General features: G+C 40.0%; 1 protein-coding gene across 2 annotated transcripts; it reads right to left on the reverse strand.

The window, feature by feature from the left end:
* Nucleotides 1-644: 644 nt before the first annotated feature.
* On the reverse strand, nucleotides 645-17,507 carry LOC107377451 (myozenin-2). 2 transcript variants are annotated; one of them, XM_015947025.3, is made up of 6 exons: nucleotides 17,346-17,507; nucleotides 16,582-16,670; nucleotides 14,344-14,510; nucleotides 9,222-9,360; nucleotides 5,096-5,279; nucleotides 645-1,092 (listed from the first exon to the last, which is right to left on the reverse strand). In XM_015947025.3, exons 2-6 carry the CDS (start codon nucleotides 16,661-16,663, stop codon nucleotides 876-878), a joined length of 789 nt encoding a protein of 262 aa, XP_015802511.3. In that variant the 5' UTR covers nucleotides 16,664-16,670; nucleotides 17,346-17,507; the 3' UTR covers nucleotides 645-875. The 2 variants fall into 2 exon arrangements, with proteins under 2 accessions (XP_015802511.3, XP_015802512.3); XM_015947026.3 differs by having other exon boundaries at nucleotides 16,582-16,665; nucleotides 17,346-17,498.

Raw genomic sequence — 17,507 nt, forward strand, 5'->3', positions numbered from 1 at the left:
AAGAGGATTACAGAGATTGGGCGATGCCTGATAAGATTTAGATAAGTCTGCAAAAAGGTACATGTGCAGTGAAACCAGAGTCCCTTGGGTTAGAGACAAAGGCCTTGGAAAAAGAACCCATTCCTAATTCAAGGTGTCTGCAAAGAATACCAAACAAACTTAATTATTATAGCTGAATCCCAGTTTACTGTGTACTCACAATTAAACAAAAGCATAACTTTTAAATCCAAGCCTTTCTAAGCTACATTCGTACCTTTACACAAGCTTGTTTGCATGATTCAGTTCTGCTATAAAAAAGGTAGAATTGCAAACAGAAAGGCACAGCTAATGGAGCTGATCTCTCATGAACCCTGTGCTTGGGCGCAGCTGAAAGGTGAAAGACACATCAGTCAAGATGTGAATGTCAGGGAAGCAGATTGGATTTGTCAAGCAGTTAAACCTTGAGGCTTCAGCAGTGGCTCACGTGTATCTTTGACCTCCAAGACAAAAATAATGTGCAGTAAGTTTGCAAGGAAAAGCAAACGGATAACACACTCAAGTGAGCCACCAGGGCAGCTCGGTCTTGCAAACAAGGTGATGAAACTGTTCACATGAGCACGTGTTCACATTTTAATGGGGCTTAACATAACGAAAAAAATAAACACAAGTTTGTTTTTGTTCTGCACCAATTTATTAGGCACAAACTTTGCTACTGCAAGGTCAAACACACTTGAGTACATTATTTTTATATTCAAGAAGAAATATTTGTTTATACTGTACAGGGTTATATTTGTTTTCCTGCAATGCCTAACTGAACCTAACACTCACTGTGCTCTGAAAGAAATGTCACCCACAACCTCATCCCAGCACCATCCCTGTGTGACTTCTTCATGGGTTCAGAGGTCTTCTGACTCAGGGAAGAGTGCGGGCTTGAGGGAAACATTTGTGACCGGGCCACACGATGAAACCCACCCCAGGGCCGCTCTGTTGAACGAGGGTCGATTTACAGCACACTCCTCCTGGATCGGGACCTCGGGGAGCGTTTCCACCTGGAGAGGCGTGATAGGCGCGGGTCTTGGTGCTTTGCTGAAACCACCAAAAGGTGTTGCCACCCTGAAGGTGACAGAGTGACATAGTTAACGGCTGCCATGTGCTAATGAGAGAAAGTGAAGTGACATTTGAAGTGATGCAACTAATTAAAGTCGAGATTTGACCTGGAGGTGTTCTGGACGATTTAATCACTTAAAGATAGAGATGCTAGCAGTTAGAGAAAAGGCTGTGTTTGTTTGCCCACCTGATTAATTAGAACTGAAAGCTCCTCTAGTCATGAAATTACATGACATGCAGGTTACAGTTGCAGGTGTCTTCAATAAAAAACAATAGAATATCAGCTAATAACCTTTATGCACATGTAATCTTAATGAGTTTAGCTTTTGATAACTAGCATGCTAGTTGTGTAAAAAAATGTTGAAGAAAAAGAAGCCATGTGGCATTGCATGGCCATCTAGTGGTGAAGTTGTATATTGCAACCAGCTACTTTTGCTTCTCTTCACCCTGCCCTTCTTACAAACGATTCTAGACCAGGGGTGGGCAATCCTGGTCCTCGAGGGCTGCTATCCAGCAGATTTTATTTGTTCACCTGCTCCAACACACCTGATTTCTGCATGAATCACCTGTTCAGCAGCTCATCAGGCTCTACAGCAGCCTGTTAATCACCAGCAGATTCAAACCAGGTGTGTTTAAGCAGAGAAACAACTAAAACCTGCTAAACAGCGGCCCTCGAGGACGAGAATTGCCCACCTCTGTCCGAGACTGATGAAAAAGTATTCACCTCCTTCTGACAAATGATGGAAGACAGGGGATAATGTTTTTGCCAGAGTCTTAGTGCACATTTTTGTCTGTTAGCAAATAATCTTATGAAACACTTTGAATCAACTTTCAGAACGTAATTATTGTATAAACATTTACAAGCAATTACCATTTAAAATCAACCCAATTCAAAATATCCACCACAGTCAACTGAACTTAACCAACTTAAGATTGATAATAACTCTGACAGTTTTACAGATAATGAGCTGAACCTTATGTTCTAGTTGAGAGTCATTCACAACATATTGATTGTGTAAGATCTTAGCTTAAAATGCCGATTACAACTCTTAAAGTGAACCCTGTCATCTCAATTGGGTAGTAGTTAAGAGTCTTGCACAACACATAGTCTGAGTGCTAATAGTTTGTACAAAACCTTGTGGTGTTGTGAGATCACGCATAAAGTTAATGTCAAGATTTGACCAAAATGTGACATGAGCTAATTTACTGTAAACCTGTGGCCCAAAAAGGAGGCATACAATAGTGAATTCATTGCATCAAATACACTTTTAGATCTCAAACCGATGAGTATTTTGGCTCATCTGATTTCTGATTTGGTCATTAGATCAACCCCAACAAATAATGGTTCATTCTGGTTTCTGAATTCTTAGACCTTTTTTTTTTTTTTTTTTTACCACCAATCAAACCATTAGATTGTATGAGTGCTTAAGCTAGAACTTGCTGGCAACAAATTGCAAGTGGCAAAGACTTTCTACAATGCCCTACAACCTTTGCAAGCATTCTAAATTTGAAAACATTTGAAATATTGCCTAATCAAATATACTTTGGAAATTGTCAGAGTAGTTGTAGTTGTATTTGTGTACAAGCCATCTTAAATTCTTCTCAGTTTTGTTCAGAAGTGTCAAAAACTTAGTGTTGGCATCTACAGGTGCTGGCCAGTAAATTAGAATATCATCAAAAGGTTGAAAATATTTCAGTAATTCCATTCAAAACGTGAAACTTGTACATTATATTCATGCAATGCACACAGACCAATGTATTTCCGATGTTTATTACGTTTAATTTTGATATTTATAGGTGACAACCAATGAAAACATCAAATCTGGTATCTCAGAAAATTAGAATATTCTAAAGGCCAATGAAAAAATGTTTGTTTCTCTAATGTTGGCCAACTGAAAAGAATGAACATGAAAAGAATGTGCATGTATAGCACTCAATACTTAGTCGGGGCTCCTTTTGCCTCAATAACTGCAGTAATGCGGCGTGGCATGGACTCGATCAGTCTGTGGCACTGCTCAGGTGTTATGAGAGCCCAGGTTGCTCTGATAGTCGTCTTCAGCTCCTCTGCATTGTTGGGTCTAGCGTATTGCATCCTCCGCTTCACAATACCCCATAGATTTTCTATGGGGTTAAGGTCAGGCGAGTTTGCTGGCCAATCAAGGACAGGGATACCATGGTCCTTGAACCAGGTGCTGGTGGTTTTGGCACTGTGTGCAGGTGCCAAGTCCTGTTGAAAGGTGAAGTCTGCATCCCCATAAAGTTGGTCAGCAGCAGGAAGCATGAAGTGCTCTAAAACTTCCTGGTAGACGGCTGCATTGACCCTGGACCTCAGGAAACAGAGTGGGCCAACACCGGCAGATGACATGGCACCCCACACCATCACTGACGGTGGAAACTTTACACTGGACCTCATGCAACGTGGATTCTGTGCTTCTCCGCTCTTCCTCCAGACTCTGGGTCCTTGATTTCCAAAGGAAATGCAGAACTTGCTTTCATCAGAAAACATAACTTTGGACCACTCAGCATCAGTCCAGTCCTTTTTGTCCTTGGCCCAGGCGAGACGCTTCTTGCGCTGTTTCTTGTTCAAGAGTGGCTTGACACACGGAATGCGACACCTGAATCCCATGTCTTTCATGAGTCTCCTCGTGGTGATTCTTGAAGCGCTGACTCCAGCTGCAGTCCACTCTTTGTGGATCTCCCCCACATTTTTGAATGGGTTTGTCGTCACAATTCTCTGCAGGGTGCGGTTATCCCTAGAGCTTGTACACTTTTTTCTACCACATTTTTTCCGTCCCTTCGCCTGTCTGTTAATGTGCTTGGACACAGAGCTCTGCGAACAGCCAGCTTCTTTAGCAATCACCTTTTGTGTCTTGCCCTCCTTGTGCAAGGTGTCAATGATTGTCTTTTGGACAGCTGTTAAGTCAGAAGTCTTCCCCATGATTGTGGTGCCTTCAAAACAAGACTGAGGGACCTTTTAAAGGCCTTTGCAGGTGTTTTGAGTAAATCAGCTGATTAGAGTGGCAGCAGGTGTCTTCTATATTCAGCCTTTTCAGAATATTCTAATTTTTTGAGATACCAAATTTGGAGTTTTCATTAGTTGTCACTTATGAATATCAAATTTAAATGTAATGAACATTGGAAATACATTGGTCTGTGTGCATTGCATGAATATAATGTACAAGTTTCACGTTTTGAATGGAATTACTGAAATATTTTCAACCTTTTGATGATATTCTAATTTACTGGCCAGCACCTGTAGATGGACTGTAGTAAAAGCAAAATGATTTTGCTTTGCAGTTCGGTCTAGCCACGTTCCATTTGAGCCTCAGTAGGCCAGAACAGTCTTGTCTTGTCAATCACAGTGATCTATTGGTTTGGTCTGAGGGAGATTTTGAAGTTGCTTTACCGCGTTTCTCTCGCTAAAAGCACTTGTAAAACCTCCATTAGCTTGAGTTAGCATGTAGTTAGTCTGCCGCTGATCTCTGACCAAGGCAGGGCATGACCTCACATAAGGGGCCAGGGCGACTAGCATGACTACAGCCTCGCACTGAAGCCAAGTGGGGTCAGCTACCCCGGAGCCCCTTCTTAGCTTATTGGGTAAGCCAAGTTAGCTAGTCTGGGTGTGATAAAATGTGTGACACAGCCAAAATGGTGGTGGTGGGGACCTCACATTTTTCATAAAATCGTTATGGTGCGAGCCAATGAACATTATTTGTCCACAGTATGTATGTCGATGGTATGAAGTCTAAAATGCAAAGTCTCAAATTTAAGACACACGCAAACATAAGTGTTTTAAAAAAAAAGGGGGGGGGGGGGGTGTCTAAAATTTTCTGTTCTTGTAATTCTGGTTCCTGTTAGTGACAACATCCACAGTGGAATAAACCAAAAACATGTGATTTCCGCTGTGTTTTATCACCAACTTTGAACCATTATTATTAATAATTCAGTTCAAATGTCTTGGATTCTTATGAACAGTGCTATGTTATTGATACACCTGTGTGGGTCCTACCTGTTGAAGCTTTTGTACCCTGATAGGTTTGTCCGAGGCTCCAGATCAGGCATGTGGGGGATAAGTGTGTCAGCCAGAGCTGGGTCATTGATGATGGCCTGTTCCCAGGGTGAGTGATATGACTTTGGTACAGCTGTACTGTTGAACTTCTCAGGAGGGATGTCTTTCAAAGGACCACCATATCCTATTAATGATACAGCACAACCCAAATTTAACCTTATCTCTATGTCAGCTTTAGAGCATTTTCAATTTCTTTGTGTTAATATTCATACCAATATGTACAGTGGTGGGCAGAGCGGACCATTTTCTCAGCTAAAATAACAGTCTATGTCAATTGATGATTTTTTTAAGGTGAATGTGTTTTTTTGTTACTACAATAATGCTGAATGTATTCTATGTTTATACAATTAGGATGAGCACAACCCATCACTGGTCTTTTAACTAATCATTCAATAGATCCTTTTTCTGAAGTAGAATCTGTGGAAAGGTTATGAACTGTTTCCACGTGTTATAGGTAGCCCTTTGAATAAAGTAAATTAGCTCTGACAGTGTTGACAAGCCAATGGCCAGTCCAAGAGGATAAGTGATTACAAACAAAACCAAACAAACAAACTCAGACTACTAAAATACTACAAATGTTTTCTATTTGTGTAGTCAGATTAGCTTCAAATTAAAGAAGACAATCCATCATTCACTGGTCAGATATTAAAGGTTCTGTGACCTACAAGAGCTCAGAAGTGATGCCCCATACATTTTTAGGATATGTTTTAAAAAAATGACCACTTTACTGACCACTTTAAACAACGCTAGAGCTTTTTGCTGGCCGTCGTCAAAAATTCAATTTATGTTTAAAATGTGGATTATAAAGTACAAACCAGCTTATATTTTTGTAAAAGGATACTGGGCAGTTTTGGCTTGCTTTTAGCACCCTCTAGTATCTGTTTGTAGAAGCGAAACCAAAACCCATCTCCTCGCTGTGTATTCATCTATTTTTAACAGCTGAAATGTCTACCAGAATTCCTGTGTCTACAGGAGTGATCCATCACTAAATTAAACAATTCAGCTGTGTTCATGATCTAAAGCATGCAGGAAATATGCTGAAGCCAGACAGCAGCATCAGGTAGATCTGCTCAATTTTTTCAAGTCCAACAGCCCGGACTGGAGATTGTGAAGTTGCAAGTGTGATTTTCTGGCCTCAGGGGGCAATAGGGGCTAGGTGGCCTTTCCTTAACCCTGTAAGGGGTCATTTTAGCACATATTGGCTCAAGAAAATATTTATCGCACAGTGTGATCTGGGCTTTAGACTCTTTTCTTCACTCTAAAATTATCACTCAATAGCCGTTTTTACAAAACAATGCCGTCAATTTGCCACAACGCCATGGCCGAGCCAGGGACCCCTAGGTCATTTATAAGTGATCAGACCGTGGCAGTAATGTGGTGCAATCCTGTCCTTTTTATAAAAGATTAGGCAACGGCGGCATAAAGGGGGTATGGGGGCAGTCTCCGTGATGCTGCGGACTTCAGTTTATCTTGGGCATAATTTGCTTTTTATTGCGATTGAAGCCACGGTCGTCACGTCTTTTTGACAAACTGCTCCTAAATATGTCTGTCCTCCATAGTCCCTGTGTAGTCTCTGATGATCAGAACTTCAGCTATAACAGAGAGACACTCATGGAGTGCTGTGGCGCTCCAGTTTGCCGCCTCAGCTGATTTTGTTCGAAAAGCAAAACTTACGGATCGTGTTTACTTTCGTTTTCAATAAATTTGCCGGCCGGAGCTTAGCATTTACTCCCCACATCATCATGACACCTCTCTCTGTTGCACCATGGTGCAGTAGTCGTTTATAAGACAGATCATTACAGCAATATTACTACTAAGCGAGGCGGAACGAATGCCGCAAAATTCGCGCAACACTATGCCAGTATTTATTTCCTTTGACTGTTGTATCACTGTTTTGCACGTATTCTGTTGTTTTTATCTTGTTATTGCAGCCAATTTTTTTCAATGTTTTTGCAATTTGGGTTGCATTCTTGATTTTATGTTTTATCCGGCTGTTATGCATTCTTTGACATTTTAACATTGGTGTTACTGCTCTTTCGTCTCTTCTTGCATTGCCCTCTTTCTGTGTTCAAGCACTTTGGTCAGCTGACATGCTGTTTTTAAATGTGCTCTATAAATAAATGGGGTAAGGTATGGTATTCATTATAACAGCCTTAACAGACTTTGTGTAAATATTTAATGTAAATTAGAAACCTTAAATGTGCATTTTACTTTTGCTATGAAATTGTAACCATTTATGTTCCTTATGAAATTTGAACCCTGTATGTTCCGTCTCCATGGGACAACAGATGGAAATTTGGTTATAATCCGGCATGTTTACAAACCTGTATATCTAGTTTTGTTCATTAACATGTTTTGTCCCAATCAAATAAAAATGTAAATGAAATTAAATCGAAGTAACTTTGACATTGTTAAACCATTAGAAATCATCCTTAACATTATATGTAACTTAAACGATACAAAATGTACATCCCTGCAAAGGTTTATAAATCATTATGTTGATTGACTGAGTTGGCAGTTTTTTAATTGGAGTCGTTAAAGATGAAAAGATGTTGTGACTTGCAGTTAGCTCATCAATATGGGCGGAACTAATCTTTGTTTTTCCATACTTAGGCTCTTCAAAGACTTATATAGAACAGTTATGGTATTACTTGTACATAGTGCTTACTACAAAAGGTTTAATGGGTACAAAAAATTGGACAAAGGGACAGCTTCCCTTGTTTCTATGTTTGTATGTGTAGGCCTAGCTATATCCATCTACCCCCCCCCCCAACAGAGTTCATGTAGGTTGATGCAAGAGGCCAATCCAAAAGACTATCCCTCAAACTCCTCTCAGAGGGGGGCTGCTCACAAGCACAGGCATTACATAACGTGGTCATGGTGTCATGTCCCTACCTCTCACAATGAACAGCCCCCCACCCCCACCCTTACCCCACCCTTCCTGAGTTTATGTTTTCAGCCAAGGAGGAAGCTGGAGGGACCAAACAGAGCCCAAGGGGAAGTTTACTGATTTTGGGGGGGAATCTAGAACATAACACTGGACATTGTATTGTTGCAGTTGGGAATCTTGGTTTGGTTTGGGGTGGGAGAGGTATGTTGCCCACCCAGATCCATGTGGAGATGAAAGGCCGAGTTTTAGGGAAAAGATAAACATTTCTAAACCGTGAAACTAAAGACGTGCTTGATTTTAATCTGCTCCAAAAAAACTTTGCTGGCACTTCAAACGGTCTTGCGAGAAGCTAGTTTAAAATGATATAAGTTGAATTTTTGTGTATCACCGAAACCTGGCTGTAAAATGCTTCCAGCAGCCCAAGAACACGAAACACACACCCTAGTGAGGACCAAGATGCTATTTTAAGGTTTTTTACCATTTGATACCAAATGCACTTTGGCCTAATTTCCACTACAGCTGGAGTGACTTCATTCAGCTACAGCAGAGTGGTGTCTGGTCCAGAAATAACCCCCGTACTTATCCCTAAACCAGTACTGGGTTTTCTGTCAACTCGTCTAAAGCCTAGACATGAGGGAGGATGTGATTGCAAAGTAGATGGTATCAGTGGCACAAGAGGCAAACAGGAAACACATCCTGTGGGCTAAAACTCCACAATTTTTCTACATGATTAGAACAAGGAGGAGCTGGTGGGGGAGAGAAATGTGGAAGAATGGTAAATGTAGAGGCTTAAAACAAGTGTGGGATGAAGACAGGAAGGACAAGAGGAGAAATAAAAAAAAACAGAACCGTGTTTAGCCTGAGGCCAGCATATTCTACGCAAGGAAAAAAGGTTTTTCAATGTGATCAAAGCCTGTGTCAGTACAATTGTACAACCGTTGAATCCTTATCAAAACATGGAAGGGTACACCCTGTACTTTGTACTACAGCCCCTTGGTTTTTCTGTATGAAGTACAACCTACATTTTATTAGAGTGACATAACATTAAGCAATAAATTAAATTAAAATGAGTCCTTGAATGGAAAAAGAGCTGACCACAGGCTTCCGAGCATCCCCACTTAATGGTTTCACGGGTCTTTGGAACTCATTAAAGCATACTGTACCATTGTTACTCACCCGGGGCGATGCTGTCTGGATCTGGCACCATTTTTGTATCTGGTGAGTTAGATGTCACATTAGGTAGCTGGTCAACACCCAAGTTGTTGTCACTGTTGTTGCAGCCTGTGGCATTCGCATTCTCGGAAACCATTCTGTTCTGAAAGAAGGATCAAAGAAGTCAGTTGAGCTCGAGAGAAAACCCTACGGTATTTCATGTTGACTGAAACTCATTAGGGTAGCTCAAATCATTTCAAATGGGGTTCTTCAGAAAATGTATGAGCAAAGATGGTCTTGTCTAATTTAGAAAAATAACTCTGACCAGATCGACAAGCTAACGGCTAGTCCAATTCGAAAGTATTGGGAGACATTTTTTTTATAAAATGAAAAATATGCTAAAATTATTTTATTTAATTTTATTCCTTTTACTTTACTCAAAATAATTAATTCACCATTTACTACTACATTACGTTCCAGCAGATCTTTTGGTGACTCTCCTCATTAAAATAAATAATTAAAAGACAACCTACGAATTAAAGTGCAAGGTAGCGTGTCATGTAAGCTGTGAACAAACCAATACAGAAAGAGCTATTTTAGATTAGTGTGATTTATTTTTGGTTAGTTTATTTTTATTTCTTTTTTGTTATATAGATTTATGTTTTCACTCATACAGAGGCTGTAGAGGGCTTTTATGTGAGTATTTCAGATTCATACACCTTGTGGTTGCTGCAAAATCAAAAGTTACATAATGACAATTTAAGTTTCTTGACTCTTTAAAAAAACTAATTGTATAAAGTTGATGTTTTTTTTTTATTTGAGCAACTAACTAGAATAAAATCTGATTTAAAGATCATTTAAACATGTTTTGACAGCTTTCTGGGATGCGTGACTGCAGACCGAACCTGCAGTTAATTATGTGTCTTGTTCTTTCTTCTTCACAGAGAGGAGTGAGAGAATTATCTTCTCCACCTTTGGCTTAGTTGCCTCCGCTGTAGCTTTAATTCCACTGTTTTTACAATGTTAGGCAGCTGAATAAACACTGAAAAGTAATTAAAAACTGTAGCCCACACACAGAAATGCCATTTATTTTTAATACTATTTTAAAACAATCAGTGTTGACTAAAGTACTATAAAGCCATGAAAAAAAATTCTGTTCAACATAAAAAACATTATAAAGTATATAATTATAATAGCATATGATGAATACATATATTTTAATATTAAAACTAGGAAAATAATTAAAAATAACATTAATGTCAAGATTGGTTAACATTTTGACTTTCCTCTTCCAAAAATGTACTTTCCTAATATTTATTAAGTTGAAGAAATACAAGTTTAGCTAATAATATAATATTAATATAGTAATAATAATATCTAACATTTTATTCAAAAATCCACATATTTTCTCAGTGTTTTCTAGTTTTTCCTGTTTATTTCATTGCATACTTCAGTAAGACATTGGAACTTAATTTTACAGTGCTAGGTAGTAAAAGGCTGAAGATGGTAGATAAGTTAAAGATAAGATAAGATAGTTTAAAATACAAGGTTGCAAAAACGTTTTTATTTTATGATAACAAAGGTGGTTAAAACCTGTTTTGTTGAGTGAAATGTGATTTTATTTTAAATTTTAAAAGCATTGACAAATAAGGGAGCAGTTATCCAAAAGTCAAAATTATTTATTTTATGACAGCTGTGAAACTTGAGGAGGAAGTCTCATAGGTGCAGAGGACTAATTATAAAAATGGAACATCTATTTATTAGCAGATGCACAGACAGCATTTTGAGCTATTTTTAGAGCATGAACCAAAGTTAAAGGTGTTATAGCGACTCTACAGAACAAGCTAGGTTTTGAACGCAAACATGGTCACGGAACACTTACCCCTCGCCTCGGATATCTTCCATGAGACACTTCTACCTGAACCAGAAACCGACATTGCCAGAGGAAAAAAGAGCGAGCTAAACACCAGTTGCCTTTTCCTTTGTCCAAACATCTTTTGGCCGTGACTTCAAATTATGTATTTCTTTTTGGGACTCTGGTAGTTTGTCCTAAAGTTGAAGTGGTAGCAGCCGACTGTTTCTCCCTCTGACATTATTGAGTGGAGAACCTCTCACAGCAGTGGTGTTCTGTTGTTAAATATATGAGTGTGTAATGAATGGAGTACCCAGTAGTTCGGCGAGACCGACAACCGGATGGTCCAATAGTTGGTTTCAGTCTGAGCCAAGTTATACTATAGTCCAAGCTATTCTATGTTAGATAGTTGTTACGAGGCATGAAAAAAAAATGTTTTCAGTGGCCTTTAGAAGGAAAGAATGCATTTTATGTTGTTCAGTGGGAAAAAAAGTTCTGGTGTGCCTGTGTCTGAGGACATAGATGTAAGCTGAAGAAAGTCGTTTCAGACGACAGGCAATGGAGTCTCAAAATATGCTGATATTCGGACATCTCGCCTCTTATATACCAGTGACTCTTTGCAACATTGATGTTTTAATCACCACAAATAACAAGTCAGGAGGAGCTCTGCCACATTGTGAAGTTCCTAACGCTAACGGTTAGCTTCTACTAGCAGACTTTTTCTGCTGTTTCCTGGACGCTAAACCAACAACAGTCTCTGTTGAGAGTCAAGATTGGTGAGTCCATGAATGTTAAGTGACAGTGTGACATAGATCTGTCAGGATTTTTTGAACTGAGCGTTTTTCTATTTTCTTTCAGAAGCTGATGCAGGAAATAGGGACAGAAGACTATTTTCATGTTCAGCCTGCATGTGAAACTCAGAGTGACCAATCTTTTTCAAAAATAACAACAAAAAATGGTTTCTCGATGAACCTGCTGCCATCTGACCTCTATTTCCTGATGTTTCATGTTAAAGTGTTAAAATCATTTAAATTTCCTTGTTTTCTGACAAAACAGAGACGCTGCCAGCATTGTGCACATTGTTTTCTTGGCTCAGACAAAATGTACTTAAGCTGATGCTCCCTGCTTTCATCCCTCTGAAGGATATTTATGATGATTTACTTCGGCGCTTCCTCAGGAAATGTTGACAACTTGAAACAAAATCCTTCTATCGCCCTGAGCAATAAATAAACGAAGATTTGTGAGTGTTTCTTACTTCAAAGTTGAAGGGGAAAAAAGCTTTTCTAAGCTGGAGCAGAACAATTATTTTATCTACGGACTGTAAAATATTCAGAACTAACAGGCAAAAAGGAAAGGAATGTTTAACAAGTGCTGTTTTCAATCAGATATAACAAAGAGCAGTATAGTTCAGCTAGTTCTTCTTCCAGAGGACTGGAATATAAATTGCCTCATATATGAACAGGTTGAGATTAAGGGGGGAAAGGCTGACTTGGCACGTTGCCTGCACATTCACAAAGGGACATTAATAAAGCTACTTATGAGTTACTGGAGGGCTTTTACTATGCGCTCCTCTACAACTGTAGCTCACGTCAAGTAAACACATAAAGCACTTTATCTTCATGTAAGTAATTAGACTGTCATGAAACTGTGAGACAGTATAGTGAGGAAAATAGACGACTGCTTGGAGAAAAAAAACTCTCAATGTGTGGTTCTAATAATGAATAACCCCATCCATCCATTTTCATTCGCTCATCTGGAGTCAGGTCACAGAGGCAGTAGCCTAAGTTGAGAGGCCCAGACTTCCCTCTCCCCAGCCACTTGGGCCAGCTCCTTCGGGCAAATCCCAAGACCTGGCCAGGTGAGAGACATAGTCTCTCCAATGTGTCCTGGATCTACCTTTAGGTCTCCTCCCGGTTGGACGTGCCTGGAAAACCTCACCAGGGAGGTGTCCAGGAGGCACCCTGACCAGCTGCCCGAGCCACCTCAACTGGCTCCTCTCGATGTGGAGGAGCAGCGGGTCTACTCCGAGCCCCTCCAGGATGACCGAAATTCTCACCCTATCTCTAAGGGAGAGCCCAGCCACTCTGAGGAGAAAACTCATTTCGGCCGCTTGTATCCACGATCTCGTTCTTTCGGTTACTACCCAAAGCTCATGACCATAGGTGAGGGTAGGAACATAGATCGATTGGTAAATTGAGAGCTTCGCCTTCTGACTCATCTAATTTCCCTCTGGGATTAACAAAGTTTCTTTGATTGATTGACTGAAGCTGGGCAAGTGGCTCACTTGGGTAAGCGGCCCACCAGAATGCCAGATTGGCCCAATCTACCTCTGATAACATTCATGGACTCACCCATCTTGACTCGTAACAGGGAAGGCTGCTGTTGTTTTAGCATCCAGGAAACAGCAGATAACGCCTCGACTAGTAGAAGCTAACCTCTAGCATTAGCAACCCCACCATATGGAAGAATTCCTTCAGGCTTGTGTTGTTTGTAGAGCTAAAATATCAATGTGTGAAAGCACACAGGGTCAGTGGTATAGTAATTTTGTTTTAGCAAGTCAGAGACGAGATGGCCAATTGTAAGAAATGAGACTCCAATTCCTGTCACCTGAAGCTACTTTCTCCTCCAGCTGACTACTGCCCTCAAACAGGCGCACCAGAATTATGCTAGCGCTTCATTAGCCCAGCAAGCAATGCTATTATCATTGTCATTTCAAGAACAAAATAAGATTTATATTACAATTTTCTAAATAAAAAGTTTCCATTTTTAAATAAAAATTATCTTATTTTATGGCCCAGAGGCCTTTTAGCTCAACAAATTTAGTCCCAATCTTGAAAAGTTTGGACACTCCTACCTTATGGGGTTATCCATACTTCTTCAAAAAAGCTTTCTACAGCAACTAATTCAATAATATTTTACAACAATTTCACAGAAACAGACTTCAAAATGACACAAAAATATTCACTTCGAGCTTGCATTACATAAACTGAGCTCCTAAACCAGTGAAGTCTAGCTAGCTTAAACTGCACTTGTTAGACCAACTGCTTTTACATGCAAGCCTTTGTTTTGATTAAACAGTCTGGGAAAAGGCTGATTACTTTGGGGAGGATTTGCACACTAAACTGTAAAAGTGGTTCAATGTTCTTTTATATTTTAGGATTTGAAGCACTTAACTTAAAACTATACATATGTTTCATGAGACTGAGAAGAGAATGACAGGTCTTGTTAGTCTTTGGTGGCATATCTTTGATAATTCTTTCATTTACAATTGAAAAAATGATGTTTTTCCCTTACATTAAGTTGCGTGTTGGTTTCATTATGAATATTCTCAAAAGTGTATTTTTCTGAGCGTCTTTGGCGCATTTTGAAGAGCCGGGAGCCCCTGTTGGAGGCAAAGGACAGCTCTTCCAGCATGATGTCTTTAGGCACACTCATCTTCTTTCCAAGATCCATTTGTACATCTGTGAAACAGGAGCGTAGACAAAATACTTAGGGGTATTCAGCACAAGCTAACCAATCAATCTCACAATCAAACCATGCTAAATAAAACATGTGTCAGCGGCACTGCAAGGAATAAAAAAGCCATCTACATGAAGTGCTGAGGCGGCATTCCTGCCAGTGTGATGAATGAGAAATTATCTTCACATCATGGCCCTTGTTTGTTTTGTAGTTTTCTCCTCATGCTACATGCTGATCACAGAGATGTCACTGGCCTAAATCCAAACAGGAGATGCATAATTTGCCAGAATATCTGTCAGCTGTCAGTGGCCTTCAGACCCTCCATAGCTTGAGTCACACAGTTGTTCTCACCCTGAAATAGCATTTTCAAAGGACAACGACAAAGGGATTGGTTTCTTTGTCCTATACAAGTTCTTGATTACTTATTTATACAGGCTGGGCAGGGTTGGCAACTGTTTTACTGGAAAGAATCTTTGGTTTACATGAGTTCTGCAAAGAGAGAAACTGCCTTACCTAACAAATACATTTGAATTATATAGCTAGATGATGGCTCGTTAATATCTAACTTATTTTAGATCACTTTATAAACCTCAGCTTGGAAAATCAGATTAGCTATGATATGATTAGTAGGCTAATGGCTAGTCTGAGCAAACCAGGGTTGATTGTTGCCATCTTGAAATAATCCAGGTCTCATAAACATCAACCATTATAAATGAAATTTGAATTTAAAAAGTCATTTTATTGCCATAAATTATTCCACAGTTATTAACACACACCTCTATTACTTTTAAAGCTACTAGTAAATTTGGAAAACAAATGAGCGTAAAACATGCAATACTTGGTTCTTTTTCATCACCACCAGCGTGTAAATCTGTGTGTGAATGGTTGTGTTGTACAGGGGTTGTAGAAGCCTAAAAGGCGTCATTTTCTGTAGATAAGAAATTGAAGCCTAAAGGAGATGAAGTCCATTCTAGTGGTTGGCTGCTGTACAAAACAACTTCCCTCTGTAAACTATGGAAATTTGTTCCAACTAGAAAATAAACATACACCTCGGGTAAATTCAATTACACATTTAGTTCTGATATTTTTGGTCGTACTTAGTTATCGGATGCCTAATACCATCATAATGGTATACAGGTGAGATGACAGGACTTTACACCTCAAATTCTGTTTACAGGCTTAGGCTTCAAAGGCACAATATGGCAATATATTCTAAATATTAGTTTCTATGGTCTACCAACAATCACTGTCTAAACTTAGTGTGATAATGGTTATCTACAAAGGGTAGGATGCTGACTAAAGCCTCTTTAATTTATCGCAACGCCTAGCTGGCATGAGGAGTCGTACATCGTTTATAAGTGATCAAACCGTGGCAGTAATGTGGTGCAATCGTGTTCTTTTTACAAAAGATTACGGGGTATGGGGACATTCCCTGTGCTGCCGTGGACATCCATTTAACTTGGACAAAAGTTGCTTTTAATTGTGATCGAGGCTATGCTTGTTAAGTTGTGTCTGTCACTCACAGTCCCTGTGAACCGTCAGCTGATCTAGCCCCGGAGCTAACGGGGAGAAGCTCCTGGAGCTTTGCATTGCTCCAGTTTATCATCTAGGCTGATTCTGTTCGAAAGCTAAACTTGTGCCCGTGTTTATTTTAATTTCCAATATAGTTGGCGGCCGGAGCTCGGTACTCCTCACATGATCATGACACCTCCCTCTGTTGCGCCAAGGTGTAATATGCATTCACAGGTCCAGTGTTGCGGCAATGTTACTACCAATCAAGGTGGCACAAATGCCGCAAATTTCCCGCATCGGCATGCTGCCACAGCACCTTCATAAAAAACACTGTGGTGGCAGTATTACGCGTATTTTCGGGTATGGTGTGTCTTCAAAAAACAGCTAAAATTTACACAACCCTAACCCATTCCATTGTTTTGATCTCGACAATCTGATTTTATATCTAAAAGAGGAAAATGATTAATGAAAAATTTGGAATTTGGGGTGAAGCTGCCAAGAAAACTAAATCAAAGAAACAAAAATTCAACGAGGTAAACAGAAGATGCTGTTGTTGAGTACCTTCCAAGCCTTGAACTTCCCTGCAGATCGCTGCTGCCTGTATTTTCCTCTCCCTGGTTGTCATGGTGGAGAACTGAGACATGGCTGCCCTTTGGGAATTGACAGGAAAAAAGTCACCTGAGACAGCAAACGTCAGTACAAGCTGTTGAGATAAATAACGGGAGACAAAAGCAAGGAGACTGCCTTTTGGCCATCGATTGGCCAACATCGAGCATCCACCACACGCTCAGAGAGCCACTGAAGCAGACAGAATTTATTGGGGAGCTGAAAAGGGCAAAGTTAGCCTATCCCTTTAAATAACCTTGGGCTGTTCAACTCCAAGCACATGCTCTTCAGAGGTGGCAGCCAGCCGTGTCAGGGGTCTAGGAATCAATATGTTCAAAAATGCCGTGGTGGGTTGATGGGACACAAATAGAGAACACGGCGCTGTCAAGGCAAACGTGTGAGATGTGAGTGGAAAGTTTGCACACACTAATCAGTTCACACTATGTCTCATTGAAACCCAGACGCGTTCTTTAAATGGAACAAAGGAGGGGTTTACCGAGCATGGTAAAATATATTTATATATTGCTATATTCTTCTATAGTGAATAAAAACATATATAATTTGATTCTGATAATCTAAACAGACATGAATCTAAAAGGAAGTGCTATGACAACCAGGAAACCAACTGGGGTGGTAGTCAGGGTCACACTTGACTCAAAGTCTGGGTGTTGCATTAGAAACAGACAGCACACCTGTGGAGAGGCCTGTGTAATGCTTACCTGTCCTGAAGGCCCCTCAGGGGGTTGCCTCAAGTTGTGCCTGTCTTCTGGGTGTGGGAAATTGGAAAGGTGAGAAGCAGAAGGGTCAGGAGGAGTAGTGTGATCTGTGTGGGTGCTAGCACTCCCTGATACTGAAGCTGGTGTGGAGAGGGTGGGCAAAGG

Source organism: Nothobranchius furzeri, chromosome 2 (assembly GCF_043380555.1).
Source record: "Nothobranchius furzeri strain GRZ-AD chromosome 2, NfurGRZ-RIMD1, whole genome shotgun sequence".
Taxonomy (NCBI): Eukaryota; Metazoa; Chordata; class Actinopteri; order Cyprinodontiformes; family Nothobranchiidae; genus Nothobranchius; species Nothobranchius furzeri.